The following is a 15,886-nucleotide window of genomic DNA, read 5'->3' on the forward strand; positions in this document are numbered from 1 at the left end:
GTTGTATCTGATATTTTAGATTATATAAACTCTGTTAAACGTCGCATATTTCTCCGCAAAGACTTTCAATAGTTCAAATAATGAATAGCCTAACTAAACGAATGACTTGACTTCCAACAACAAGTTTGTCCAAACACATCATTTGAGGAGATCTGCCTCTTAAGTTTTTTCTTCTATTTATTCATTTATACAACTAGTTTACTTATATCTATCATGTAATAGGGACATTATGTATAGTATCATGGCATAACAAACAAAAGTTTACAATAATACTTAAACTTTTTACAATAGTAATACAGTGAGCAATGATGTAATAATGTTCAGAAAACGAAACCACTGCATTTCTTCGTATGGTACTGAGATTGTTTGGTTTCATATACTTGTGATATCCCTGCTGAAAAAAAAAACAGCATATGCTGGTTAGTTATGTTTTGGTGCTGGGATGCTGGTTTATTCTGGTCCTTTGCTGGTTTATGCTGGTCCTTGACCAGGAACATGACCAGCATAAACCAGCAAAGGACCAGCATTAACCAGCTAAAGACCAGCATAAACTAGCAAAGGAACAGCATTAACCAGCTAAAGACCAGCATAAACCAGCAAAGGAACAGCATTAACCAGCTAAAGACCAGCATAAACCAGCAAAGGAACAGCATTAACCAGCTAAAGACCAGCATAAACCAGCATAAACCAGCAAAGGACCAGCATAAACCAGCAAAGGACCAGCATAAACCAGCAAAGGAACGGCATAAACCAGCTAAAGACCAGCATAAACCAGCAAAGGACCAGCATAAACCAGCTAAAGACCAACATAAACCAGCAAAGGACCAGCATAAACCAGCAAAGGACCAGCATAAACCAGCAAAGGACCAGCATAAACCAGCTAAAGACCAACATAAACCAGCAAAGGACCAGCATAAACCAGCAAAGGACCAGCATAAACCAGCTAAAGACCAACATAAACCAGCAAAGGACCAGCATAAACCAGCAAAGGACCAGCATAAACCAGCAAAGGAACGGCATAAACCAGCTAAAGACCAGCATAAACCAGCAAAGGACCAGCATAAACCAGCTAAAGACCAACATAAACCAGCAAAGGGCCATCATAAACCAGCTAAAACCAGCATCCCAGCACCAAAACATACCTAACCAGCATATGCTGTTTTTTCAGCAGGGATATTCAGCTATAACATCTGGCCAATTGTAATAACTTTAAATACAAGTCCCATTAAAAATATTTTATTACATGACATGAGGTCTGTTTTTTTTCCAAAAAAGACGAGTTTATGATATTTGTAGTTAACAGATTTGGCTACTTTTAGCCTTACCCTAGAGTTGGTTTACCCTCCGCCTATGTGTAAACTTACCATCTAACTGAATCTGATTCTAACCCATGTGAATTTTTAAAAATAATTGACCTAATAATAAATAATTTAAAATAATTGGTAAGTTGACCCACCCCCTGTATATTGGGTACTGTACACTTTTATTGTCATGTGACCTTGTATTCTGAAACCACCCATCATTTATGCAAGACTCTAAAAAGGAGAAACACCTAGAAGGAGTGGAAGGCACCCATTTACTTTCAAAACTGGTCATTAGCATAACAGATGTAATAGCTGTTACATAAAAAGCTCATTTATCAGGTCTAAAAATATTTATGATAAATATGGTGATTTAACATATTAGCTAAACCAAAAAAATCATTTATCTAAATATATTAGCCTGAATTAAGCTGGCTTTTTTTCCAGAACTGCAGCTGGGGCAAAGTGAGCCAAATGTTGTGGGGTAAATTGAGCCAGCATTTAAGCTTATCTTTCTCTGATAAGAACCAGAAGATGCTTTTCATCACATTATAATCAGATATAATCAGACGGCCTGTTTGACATAGCACCATGACAAGAATCTTGTGACTAAAATGTTCATTAGTTTCAGTAGTAATTTACTTTTTATTCAATTTCACTCAACAAACTCTCTGTTTAGTCTGTTTTTGGGAAGGTTACAACTTTGGTGTTCAACATACTGTTTCAGAAATGCAAACAATTAAAGATTGAAATTTAAACTTTATTTGGTTGGTTTATGATGTCTAATTTAGCTTCAAGCATAGAAATACGACTGTTTGTATAAATTAAATTAAATTTGAATTTGTTTTTAAAAGAGGTCAATTATTTTTAAAAATTCACATACAGTAGGTTTGAATTTGATTCAGTTAGAAGGTAAGTTTCCAAATCCAGGGTAAGGCTAAAGGTAGCCAAATCTGTTAACTACAAACATCATAAACTCGTCTTTTTAGGAGAGAACCAGACATCATGTCATGTGGGCTAATTAAATATTTTTAATGGGACTGAATTAGTATTTAACATTATAACAATTTAACAAAAACATTACAAATTGATCATTGTAATGTTAGTATAATTTCCCCGGTTATTCAAACAGCAAATAAATTATATACAGAAAGCAACATTATCACATATAACTTCAATCTATCGTGAGTTTACACTGTCTACACTGTGAAATTAATCTCTTTCTTACATTGTAAGTACATCTGCACTTAGTAGTTTATGATGAGAGAATTCAAGAGTTGTGTGCACTCAACAAAACGGCTGAGTTTTAGCTATGATTCATCTGAACGCTTCTGATTGGCCATTGCATTCCTAAGCTCAACTGAATCATGTGTGATTGGTTATAAAGAGCAACACTGTAAAAACGGTTCTGAATTGCAACAGTCCACCGCTCACCCCTCCCTTTACAGAAGCTACGGTAGCCGACACAGGATTAAGACATTGTCGTTTTAGACAGCAAAGAATAATGAGGTTTCTTTTAAAAACTTAATTATTCAATAAAACAATGTTACTGTTACTCATTCATCACTGTGTCAGTGTTTTTTCACAAAGAACAACAGTGATGAAACGAGATCTGTAGAGCAGTTTGTCCGTTTAGGGCTACTGTAGAAACATAACGGCGACTTCCATGTGAGGGGACCCGCGGTGTATGTAGATATAAACTGATAATTCTAAGGTAATAAAAACATAATGGTTCATTAAGTAAGGTCTTTATACACCCCTGAAACATAGTTATGTATATTATATTGCACCTCTGTCTAGAGATCATCTTAAATATTACACAGTGCACCTTTAATTTAATGCCACAATCGATACTTTATTAATTTTCACTTTGTTAGCAACAGATGTAATAGATTAAATTTGTTTGTGCAGGGGCATTTTTGTCCAAATTAGTGGCGTTTTTTGCCCCAAGTCTCCGGCCAGTAAAAAATGGCTCATCTTACCCCACTCTTCCCTAAATGATAAAAAATATACATTTTATCACATTTTATAACTTCATATTGAACATATTCATATTATATTGTTAGTTTCACTGATTTGTTTTATTTTGGGGAACTCATTGCTCTTGGGGAGAATGGCATTATGACTAAATTTTGTGTTTTAATTACCCTATTTACAGCATTCCTTTCATATGGAGAAATTGACATAACAAATCAAGGTTCCTTGAGTCATTAATTGCTGTTTTCACTAAACAAGCACACTGTGTGCTGACTGAATTTTTGCATAGATCAACAAAAATAAGATGTACAGTGCAACAACGTTTGTAAAGCAATGTTTATATTTATAAAGTAAAAAGTTTAATAAGACCAAATATGTAATAAAATATGATCAATGAATATATAACCTGTTGTTTTATCAAAATAAATGAAAATACAAAAATAATATGTAATACAGAAGTGTTTTTCTGTCTCGTTCTGTTGTGCCTTTACATGCAGTGCTCCAGACACTCACAGGTAACATGTTGAACAGAGCCAAACATCTGGTCTACATCATCCAGGCTGAGCACTGCTCCTCGTGGCACCCCTTTGCCAGAAGCCAGTCCAGAGACTTCCCCAGAGCTCAGGCTCCTAGTCCACAATGCAAAGCCAGCCAGCCTGCCCACAAAAGCCTCAGCTTCATCAAAGTCCCCTCCAATCGAATCCTGCTCCTGCCCCAGGACCATAAACCCCCCAGGAGGAATCTCATAGCCTTTCTGGAACTTGGATCCAGTAGATACGAGATGCCCGTCCAAATAATACCAAAACCTGCCTTCGATAGAGGACCAGATGATGCATAAATGATGCCAGTGGCCATCCAGGATATTTTGTAAAGATAATTCTCGATATGCCGGATCTCCAATGACAAAATCCATAATGCCCAGTATACCAGAACTCCGGCCATAGAGAACAAGCATATTGTCATTGTTCTCCGTGGCGTATGAAAGAATGGTTCCAAGATACTTGCCGTCAACTTTTAGCCAAGTGCAGATAGACAGTTCATGTATCCCAGTTTGGAAACTGCTCTGGAAGGTGACGTAATTTTCAGTGGAAGTAGTTGGGAAGAAAAGCATCGAACCCACATTGCAAACTTTGAGAATGAGAGACAAAATTATTAGACATTTTACATCAGGGTATAGCACTATATTTAATTCTTAATAGGAATGAAAATGAGGCTGTGAGGCTGTAATTATTCGCAAGTAGATTACATACAAAGTCAATGCAAAGACGCGAAAGCGCGATTTCATTTCTTCGGCACAAGTTAAAACAATTTCAACTTAAGTGGATAATCATCAAAGAAAACAGAGCAAAGCATTACACAATGATTTTATTCGCGCAAGTGACACAAAAAAACATCCTGCAAGTAATCTAGAGAAATGAGAATAGAGGGTTTGCACTTACGTCACTTTGGTCAGTTACCCGGACACGGATGTAAACAACAGAATGGATTGCACAGTTTATGTATTACTGATTATGTTGTTCTGGTAATTTATGCTGTCTAAAACATGGAAAAAAACATGACTGACTTCCACACGTTTTTTTCTATGCAAGCAAGAAAAGGGCGCACTTTTTTAACAAACTAAAGTTAATAGGTGGTAAACATACGTTCGAGCAGTATTACTTAAGATATTAGCTTAATATTTCACCTACCTGACTGGAAAGGATAAGAATAAACACAAATATTGTCAAGAGTCATGCTCTGGAAATCCTGGTTAAGTTTGGCCAACCACAACCGCCCTTTGTTCCTCATTTTTTTGCACTCTTGCACTTTTGGCAGTCTATGGCACTCCAAATGTTTTTTCCAATTCTGACTAATTAGTACAGCCCAAACCATGACAATAACTGACCATTTTTAGCATCAATAATCTGCTAAATATGTGAGTTTTGTTCGGTTCAGCGGCATTGATTATGTTCATTGCTGCCAATATGGCCGATTGATAACGCATCGTGAAAACACTCTATATAGACCAATTATAGATAAATATTCGGGATGCGTGCTCATCATGGTTGCAGAAATCCGGAAGAGATTTATGGCTAGAGAATTACACGGATATGGTACAAAGTAGTCAGATTTTAAAAAATTATAATTATATTTATTTGATGTCATTTTCAAAATATTCTCTGTTTATTAGAGCTTGTTACCCACCGATAAGCACTATTAATTAATGAAATTTACATTAGATAGTAGGATAGTCTTACAGATCCGAAACAGGGATGATGTTTTTTATGGCCGAAGCCTATCTGGTTGCAGAAAACTCACTATTTTTGAGTTAAATCGCTGAATAAAGTCTGAATTAGGAGATATAAATTTGCATTTGCGAGAGAACAAAATCTAAATTGTGAGATAAAATAAATAAATTTAATGTAAAATGTTAATAGTGATAGATTTAAATAATATTTCATGCTTTAACTGTAACAATATGTCCCTTATGAACAGCATAGGTGAATATTATGTAGACTATTGTTTAAATCAAATTTGTGCTTTAAAAGTAATCATCCATAGTATGTCAGTTTAAAAATCTGCGTTTAGCTTCAAATGGCATCTTTGACAACAGTATCCTATAAAAATGATTTGCATTCCGATTTTGACATCAAAAAGGACAAAAATATATATTTTTCTCTTATTCCATGGATTTTACCCATTTACCTTCATTTGTCACCAGTGTTTTTCTGCAACCACTATGTGCCTGCAGCTACTCTAAATTGGTCTATTCGCTTCGAGTTTGGTGTGCACACAGCAAGTACAAGTACAGTGTGTTTAATAGATTGCATTAATGTTTAACACAAAACGTGTTGTTAAACGTCTCTTTCTAAAAAATACATTTAGTAGACAAAAACAAAAAATAGCCTTGAAAGCTGTGACAATTACATTAAATAGTTTGATACAGTGCCTGTCATATATACTATAAGTCTATCCCTCACAACTTCTCATCCACATTAAATTCAATATGGCGTCTAATCTGATTAGGATCTACATACTTTTTGGATTCTTGGAGATTCAGAGTATATCGTTTTTGAATGACTGAAAATTACATTGGTTAAACAGTAACATTAAGGTCTAAACTGTAGATACAAATGCATTTCGATTTCATTTTCAGACGCAAAACCACTAGGGTTCTCTAAATACTTACTTCTGGCTTCTTTGTTTGGGGTGTGAATATGTGGGATTTTATGTCGAAGTGGAAGCTGAAAAAGTTCCTCTTCAGTCTGAACTGTTGGTTGCATGGTGCTCTGCCAGAGACGTGGTTGTTCAGTGGGCCCAGATAGCAATCTACCTCTCATTCTGTTTTCTTCAGACTTTGGTTTAGGCTGGACATGCCTCAGGACAACACCTTGATGCCTCCGGATAGAATTTAGATCTAAGCCTTCTTTCTTAGAAGATGAAATGACCTTAAACAACCCTTGAATCTGACTCTCTAATTTCATTATCTGGGCCTGATGCCTTTTGAGAGAGGTCTGAAGGTCCCGCATCCCTTGTTGAACCTGATTCCTTAATGGCTCCAAAGAGCCAATGTGGCTTTGCTGTTTCTGGATCTTGTGGGACAGGTCAGACAAAACTGTTCTCTGCTTTTGGATTTGTCTAAGGTTGAGATGGTTGTTCTCCCTCAGAGCTCTCGTCATGTTTGCCAGACTCGAGTCAAGCCTCTTGGTCTTTTTCTGTAGACTCCTAGTCCAAGATTTGAGGGAATTCAGGCTGTGCTCTGTCGTTTCCTTAAATGCACGAAGCTCCCTGGAGATCCTCTCAAACTGCCGACTCAAAACTTGGAAACGCGAGTCTATGCTGTTTGAAATGTTGTAGTTTTCAGCAATGCTCTGAAGATGAGTAAAGGTCATCTGTTGAAATCTCTTGAACTAGAAATGCAGGAGTCATACGTAAGTTACATGCAATATGATATTTGAAGACAGTATATGTCTACAAAATAACAAACCTGCTGATTCAGCCTCCTCAGTCTTTGGTTTAAGGGTTTATATGTCTCAGCTGGTGCTCCTCTCCGTGTCCAGGTCACTTGCATTAGCAGAAAGATTATGACTAGGAAAAAAAACCTACTGCTGGTCCGTCTAGTCATGGTCGCTTTATGTCCTTTACAGACGTTTGAATAACTTGATCTTATATTTTTAAGAACTTCAAACCTCAAAGAGTGTGTAGGTATACGCCCTCCTATCCTTCGATGCTCTGAATAAGATTTCCTTTTTCTTTGGTACAGAGGCCAACAGGGAAACTAAAACATGCCTAAATGGATTTCACAGACCCCAAACAGACATCTCCAAGCAAACACACACTCATGCAAAAACATGGATGGATAGACGATCATAAAAGATTTTAAGAATATGATTTGGATTCTCAACTTTTCAATCATTTGATTCTGTGCACACTAAATCAGTACAAAGAAAAAATAACAGCACGAACTTCACTATCTATAACAATACAAACTATATAAACACCTTTTAAAGATGTCAACATGATCCACTTTAAAGTGGCTGACAAATTTATATGACGACAGCAAGCACGTCTGAAACCTAAAGATTAGGTATAGGTTCAGCTCCCCCTACAGTCAAGAGGTGGTAAAGTTGCTACGCAATTGTCAAATTGCACTCAGATACACAGTCAAGGATCAAGTTTCAGAATTTGATGATGCATTCTTTGTGCGAACAACGCCTACAACAACCTGACAGAATTACATATCCAAACTGGATCCTAAACTGTGATTTCTTTGACACTAATCTCATTTGAAAATTCATTTCAGTGCAGATTAATTAAAACCAATAAATTAAAATTAATAAATTACAGTTTTTTACAGACGCTAGGACACATTTCTCAATACTTAGGCCACTTTTGCAAAACTCTTCACACAATTCTCCTAACTGACTTTCAGCTTGGCAAAGCAGTTCATTTCACATTCAAAATGCACTACAACTACCAAAACACTTTATTCAGGTCTCAAATAAACTTATTCTTCCAGAACACTAGCAAAGGTTGACAGCCGACAAACACACTTTGTCACCCACAAAACAATGACCTAAAAAACACTAACAACATGTAGCATTACACAGTGTTTTCTTGTGTAAAACAAGGAAACATCTGTTTATAATTGCAATATATATTGTTTATAACTGCAATATATGTTACTGGAATGAATCAGACATGATGCAGAATTCGTCAATATTTTATGTTGTTTATTTATTTTTTATTTTTTTGTACTAAGTAATTCCAAAATACAAGAATTTGTATACACACCATCAACTGATACAGATAAAAAAGTAATGCTAATCTACTGCATTTTTAGATTTGAAATATGTTTCAATAAAATATTGCTGTTGAATTTTGCTGTCTTGTTCAGTTTTGCATTACGTTATTGTTTGGAACATAAGTTTAACAGTTTTGAAAACAGTATGTAAGCATGTGCAAAATGTGCTGTACGTACAAAGGTTTTTGGCAGTTGTTGTGTCTGAGTGAGAAAAGAATTCATGAAATTTAAGAGATGCAGTCATTGAATGCATTTTGTGCTAAAACAATGATAATTGATCCTCAGTTTAGCCTACATAGACTTCTGTTGTGCTCACTGTGTGAAGAGTTTTGCAAAAGTGACCTAAGTATTGAGAAATGTGTCCTAGCGTCTGTAAAAAACTGTAAGTTGAAGTAAATTTAAGTAAATCTAATAAACGGTTTAATTATGGATAAAGAAATGTGTTCAGGATAAAACATGTAGCACAGAAATCCAAAATATTTTACCTTAAAACAAAAACTGTATGACACACATTGGCAAGAACTGTCTCTTCAAAAAGTGTGGTTTAAAGTGGACATGCCTTCTCTTTGTTGATGGTATTTGAAAGTGGTTGTATTGTTGCTGTGTTTTTGTTAAAGATATAGGGACAGAAAAGACAGGGGTCTCAAATAACACTAGAACTGAAGCAATGTTGATATGAGAACAATGCATGCATCTGTCCCTAAGTAAAAATAGTGTTTATGATATGATAAAGTACTGATATGATCAAGTACTGTAAGTTCAAACTAGTTTATTTCAAGATATTTCTGTGTGGTTTTGTATCTGTGTGTGTGTTCACACAGTACCAGTCAAAAGTTTTTGAACAGTAAGATATTTAATATTTTTAAGTCTCTTCTGCTCACCAAGACTGCATTTATTTGATTCAAAGTTCAGCAAAAACAGTAACATTTTAAAATATTTTTAATATTTAAAATAACTGTTTTCTATTTAAATATATATTAAAATTTTAATTTATTCCTGTGATCAAAGCTACATTTTCAGCATCATTACTCCAGTCGGCAGTGTCACATGATCCTTCAGATGTCATTCTAATATGCAGATTTGCTGTTCAATAAATATTTTATTATTATTATTATTATTATTATTATCAATATTTAAAACAGCTGAGTACATTTTACAGGATTATTTGATTAATAGAAAGATCCACTTTTATTTAGCAAGATTTAAATTGATCAAAAGTGATGATAAAGACATTCATAATGTTACATAAGATTACTATTACAGAAAAAAAATTTTTTTTTGCAGACTTTGCACATGAGAGAATATATAGCGTAATAACTGATTCTGCAAAATAAATGCAAATGCATTGCATATAAAATGCAAAACTAAAGGAATTCTCTTTGGTAAAATTAACTTTTCATTCTTAATCCTTAAATCAAATTGATTTGAAGATATGTTTAAGTTCCCTGCATTTACCTCTGCATCTACTTTGAACAAATTCCATGACAACTGTGCACTGCACTACCTCACCACATTATAAGAAAAAAAAAAACTGGAAAAGCTACTGGTAATTTTCTAAGTTTACAGGCATTTCTTTTAAGCCTTAAGTCACAGTGCAATGCAAAATTCAAAATACAGGGAAAACACCTGTGAAAAATCAATACGGAAATTTCGGTAACACTTTACAATAAAGTTCATTAGTTAAACATTAGTTAATGTATTAACTAACATGAACTAAGCATGAACAATACATTTGTTACTGTATTTACTAATCTTTATTAACGTTAGTAAACGGAAATACAGTTGTTCATTGTTTGTTCATGTTAGTTCACACTGCATTAACTAATGTTAACAAGATTTTAATAATGCATTAGTAAATGTTGAAATTAACATTAACAAAGATTAATAAATGCTGTATAAGCGCAGTTCATTATTAGTTCATGTTAACTAATGTGGTTAACTAATGAACCTTATTGTAAAGTGTTACCGAAATTTCCTTCATATTATCATGGTACATTGGGCCCTATTTTTACAGACTTTTCTTAGGTATCTACAGGTATTCTTGGTGGAATGTAATTTGTAAATACTCTTGCCCTGGCTGTCATTCCATGCTTTATGGGAACTGCACATACTAATCTTCTTGACTTTCTACTAGAATTGTTTCTTAGTTGCAACCACACCCTGCAGGACCACGTCTTGATGCATGGTGACTTTCTCAAAAGTGGTACAAGCACTTCACAGATTCACAGATCTCCTGTGAATATGTTCAGTAACAAAGTGACCTTAACAAACAAAGAGACCAACATATGCCAACTCCTTCTGTTTCCACTGTATTTTCAGCCTTTATCCTGTATAGTTTCCTTATACATCTTTATTAAGCACTGAACACCTTGAAAATCCAGTTTGGTGGGCCATTGCATGCTGTCTTGTCTTGCTACTGCAAAATATAGCAATCAGCCAAATAAGAACGTCTTTTTTATTACATGGCTTATTATGTTTGTAAACCTGCATCAACAGCAATAAAGAGACAAATATTCAATAACAAGTTCAATTTATTATGGGCAGTAATCAGAATACGCTCTGTCCGCTAAGTAACATAGATATAGTATCATTCTGACTAGAGGTTGTTTATAGTTGCTAAGCAATGCAGCAACGTGCGGTATTAAATATAGAAAGTATGTTCACATTTACGTTTTTATACATCACAATTTAACAGAGCCCATTCAATAAGAATATACTGTAGAGTGTGAACAATGGCCTTAAGGCTTTGCGTCAAGGTTTGGAACGTGTGTCTAAAAAAAACTCACATGATGCTATTAACTTCCCATCTTGTGACCTTTTGTTGAATTATTATTTTTTTTTTTTTTTGGCTATATACATTATTTAAGGCTTTTAAAGTATGCTCTCTCTATATATACTACCAGTCAAAAGTTTTTGAACAGTAAGATTTTTAATGTTTTTAAAGAAGGCTCAACAAGCCTGCATTTATTTGATCCAAAGTACAGCAAAACAGCATTTTTACTATTAAAATAACTGCTTTCTATTTGAATATATTTGAAAATGCAATTTATTCCTGTGATTTCAAAGCTGAATTTTTAGCATCATTACTCCAGTCACAAGATCCTTCAGAAATCATTCTATTATATAATATTTTGATTTGCTGCTCAAAAAACATTTTTTAGTATTATTATTATGTTGAAAACAGCTGCGTATAATTTTTTTTAGGTTTCTTTGATAAATAGAAAGTTCAGAAGAACAGTATTTATAGCAATTTAAAACATCCCTGCTTAATACAAGTATTAAATTCTAATTCAGCTTTGATCACAGGAATAAATTACATTTTAAAATACATTCAAATAGAAAACAGTTATTTTAAAAAGTTAAAATATTTCAAAATGTTACTGTTTTTGCTGTATTTTGAATCAAATAAATGCAGGCTTGGTGAGCAGAAGAGACTTCTTTAAAAACATAAAAAATCTTACTGTTCAAAAACCTTTGACTGGTAGTGTATACAAACATATGCTGACAGTATATGGTAAAACTGTAAAATTGTGAAAAGTTATTGCAGTTAAAAATAACAGTTTCCAATATGAATATATCTTAAAGTGTAATTTATTCATGTAACGGCAAAGGTGAAATTTCAGCAGCCATTACTCCATTAAGAATGCTGAAAACAGATGTGCTGGTTAATATTTTTGTGTAAACAGTGATAGTTTTTTCACGATTCTTTGATAAATGTAAAGTTCAAAAGAAAATCATTTATTTTAAATTATTTATAACATTATAAATGTCTTAACTGTCGCTTTTGATCAATGCATTGCATTATTGATGAATAAAAGTGTTAATTTCTTTTAAAAAAATACAAATCTTGGTAGTGTACATATTGCACATTTTTAAAAAGAGTGTAGTTACACAATCCCATCTACAGATACACACTCTTCCAGTGCACATCCATACGAAATGGGCAGACGAAGAATAAGAATAAGAAAATATTACAGGCTGAGAAACCAGACATCTCACTCTAATTATTTTTTTCCATACATCATCAGCAGAATGTTTGCAACCTTTTCATGGAATGTGGAACAGAAAATGTTTGGTGACAGCAGGTGGAATGCTGCTGGACGAGCTAAACCGCAGTCAAAGGAGTGCCACACAAAGAGACGCAGCTGAGAAGCCGAGCCCACTCTCATGATATCAGCAGCGCACACTCTTCCACTCCCTGCCACACCTGGAGAACGCAAAAAGTCGAACCCTCCCCGGCAACTCACGTACCCCTCACCCATTCATCTCAACTATAGCTGTTTGCCATTAGCCCCTGTGGGGAAGCTTATCACTTACAAAATCTATGTGTTAGTAAATTAAATTGCTGATGTGATGATGGCTTGCTACCTGTCACAAAGATTCAACCTCAGATTAGACCGATATCTTAAACTTTAAAAAAGGAGGAGGCAGAAAAATGTGAAACATCCCTGCTAACATCGAGTTAGTTTCAAGAAAGGATTTTTCACATTTTTCAGACCACTGTAAAGCGATGTAACATTCAGGTTGTGGTCTGAGATATCCATTTAACACGTCTAAAACATAATTCACACTGAAGACTCATTAACACAATTAAACTTAAACGCAGTTCACATTGATATGTTGATGATTTATTTTCACGTGTTTGATAACCACTCCTTATGATTAAAGTAGAAAAATCTACTACAAATATGGGTAACACTTTACAATAAGCTTCAAACATCAGTTTTGCAATGAAAAAAATAGCATTTGTTAATCTAGGTTAATGGTAATTTATAAATATACCATTGTTCATAGCTAATTTTGTGTTATAATAGAACTAAAGATAATAAATTCTGTAACAATATGTTGAATTTTATTGTTAGACTATGTTCTCAAGAGACACCGGATTAAAATTTTCATCGAGCGTCACAATGACACTAACATTACTGTAAGAGCATTCACATTTCATAAAAGCGCATATATACTGTAACACAACAGAATTAAAATTTTCAATAACAGGAAGTTTTAATAATAGCTCTTAAATGGCTTTTAACATATCGCTTACTAATATCCAGTGTTGTGTGCATAATCAGATTACTTTTAAAAAGGAACTAGTCAAGTAACGCACTACTTTTTAATTTACAAGAGTTACTTTTATAAATAAGGAACACCAGTTACTGACATCTCTCCTCTCCCCATGTTTTTAGTGCAGAGAAGTTACGTTTGGCATAAAAGGGCTTTTACATTTGCCAAAAGTACAACATTTTTATATTAAAAACAAACAAGCAAGTCCAGGCCAGATGAGAAAAAGTCATGCAAAAATAATGTAGCACATTACTTTTCATAAAAAGTAACTAAGTAATGCAAGTTAGTAACTTTTTTAAGGAAGAAACGCAGTATTGTAATGCATTACTTTTAAAACTTTCCCCAGCACTGCTAATATCCATCCATCTTTTATTCTTTCCTTCTAGAGCCTATCCTAGCAACTCAAGCAGAACATACTACTATAAGAAAATACTTAGTTAATTTTTAAGTTTAGAGTTTCTGGAATGCCAAAGACAGTAAAGTCAGTCTCAACAAAACATGCAGAGTCACACAACTTTAGTTTAGTTCTGATTAGGCCACCATATTTTCTGGCCAACTTCACATTGTAGCAGAAAAATGAAAAGGTGTGAAAAGTGAAAACCAAACACCTGCCACCACAAGACACTTTGCAGATTTTTCATTCATTTTCAGTCGAGAAGTAGCATGTTTACATACATATAACCCGCCATTGACTGCTGTCAGCAAAACTGGTTATTCAGAGAGATGTTTTCAGTGACAGATGTGGAAAAAAACACAGCCTTCTTCCTGTTTCTGTCACAACAGCATTCATAAAAGGTGACAGAATATGTTAATGTATTCTAAGCAGGCAGGGGTGGAGTAACCAAGTGACTATGAAAAGCTTGTAAACGCCACAGAATCTGGTTTCAGTCTAAACATCAGCGACAGCCTCAACAGGACAGGTAAGCAAGCTGTCTGTTCAGGGAACTTCACTAACTAGACTGTCTGGAGTTTGGGAGCGCTTTTGGATTTAGGTGTTGTGTTCATCACCATCTTAGGTAAAGCTGAGCTAGGCATTGCTGTTTATACTACTTTTAGGATTTTATCTTGAATTGTTTGTTGAATTGAATTAGAACTCTGGATGACAAATGCTGAGCGGCTGTTGATTAAGGTCATTTATAATGATTTAAGACGGATTTGTTCTAAATTAGTAGAAAATAATTATACATGTTATGCGTTGAGAAGTAACTGTTTGAGTACACAAACCGATTATGGTATTGTTGTAACACTCTTTGCCTTCTCTTTTTATAAGAAGAAAAAGTAGTTTTCTTGAACGACTTTTTCTGAAGGTAAATTAAATTTAATTGATATTTACTCATTTGACATACTTTTATCCAAAGTGACTTACAAATGATGAATACAACAAGTGAGTCAAGGCAATAACACGAGAAGTGCTTAAAATACAGCGTTTCTAACCTATATTCTGGATTAGTACTAAACAGAACAAAGAGTGATTTAAAAAATAGCTGAAGCATGGAAGAAGAGTTTAAAAAGTTCAAATCTTAATAAATGTAGAGATTTTGAGGCCTTATTTTGGTTTGACTGTTAAGCTTTGCTCACTCAGAACAGCAGGAGCTAAAATGCGTCATTTAAAAAATAAAAAAGACAGCGCGGTGAATGCTTTGATGAAAGCCGACCTGACTGATGAATGCTTCTTTTTGACTCTGTGTGCTTTAGCTATAGTAATACAGCTGACGCATTTAGGCAGTTTGACGTTTCCATGTCACCTCCTACTGATACACACCTAAAAAATTTAGGTGAACATACAATTAGTAGAAATATTTTATATTCTAGTTTCAATCTGATATATTTGCTTAGAGACGTGTCTAGACATAAAAAAAGATCTAATTTGAGATTAAATCTAAATAGAGCTATGACGAATGATCGCAAAAGGAAAACCCAGGCTGTTTAATGTCCAAATAATCCCTAGTTCCTAACACAGTTGCTGGAGTGTGTATGTTTTTTTGGTCTATATGGCATAAAATATAATATTGTTGTGGAAAGTGTCAGTTTAACCAGCTCTTATTTTCCATTCGAAGCATCAGGGTTTGATTATGCGAGTATCAGTAGCATAGTTAGACATGCGGCAGAACAACATTCCTCTTCTGTCTTTGGGTGGACGTCTGTATCAATCAGTGCCTAGGCTTGTAACACTGTAGTCTTTTTGTTAACTAAGGCGTTTACCGTACTATATCATCGTGAAAATAAAGGCACATGACTTGTGATGTTTGCATTTTATTTA

The 15,886-nt window shown here is 34.4% G+C and overlaps 2 protein-coding genes across 7 annotated transcripts in view; one reads left to right on the forward strand and one right to left on the reverse strand.

Moving 5' to 3' along the window:
• Positions 1-3,619: 3,619 nt before the first annotated feature.
• Positions 3,620-7,161, reverse strand: ptx4 (pentraxin 4, long). Its single transcript, XM_073833189.1, has 2 exons — positions 6,448-7,161; positions 3,620-4,406 (listed from the first exon to the last, which is right to left on the reverse strand). The coding sequence occupies exons 1-2, from the start codon at positions 7,148-7,150 to the stop codon at positions 3,766-3,768; spliced, it is 1,344 nt and encodes a 447-aa protein (XP_073689290.1). The 5' UTR covers positions 7,151-7,161; the 3' UTR covers positions 3,620-3,765.
• Positions 7,162-14,513: 7,352 nt separating this feature from the next.
• Positions 14,514-15,886, forward strand: part of litafd (LITAF domain containing) — a 6,339-nt gene continuing 4,966 nt past the window's right edge. The window contains exon 1 of one of the 6 annotated variants that reach the window (XM_073833192.1): positions 14,514-14,546. The gene's annotated coding sequence lies outside the window, so the exon portion shown is untranslated. The other 5 variants (XM_073833194.1, XM_073833197.1, XM_073833198.1 and 2 more) reach the window with 5 other exon arrangements.

This window comes from Garra rufa, chromosome 1 (genome assembly GCF_049309525.1).
Source record: "Garra rufa chromosome 1, GarRuf1.0, whole genome shotgun sequence".
Lineage (NCBI taxonomy): Eukaryota > Metazoa > Chordata > Actinopteri > Cypriniformes > Cyprinidae > Garra > Garra rufa.

What these genes read in the sequence shown, in the direction of transcription:
- ptx4 (XM_073833189.1), bottom strand. Translation starts at nt 7,150, where the DNA reads ATGACCTTTACTCATCTTCAGAGCATTGCTGAAAACTACAACATTTCA. An exon ending in CCCAAACAAAGAAGCCAGAA is followed by an intron (nt 4,407 to 6,447) that starts GTAAGTATTTAG and finishes TCATTCTCAAAG; the next exon opens with TTTGCAATGTGGGTTCGATG.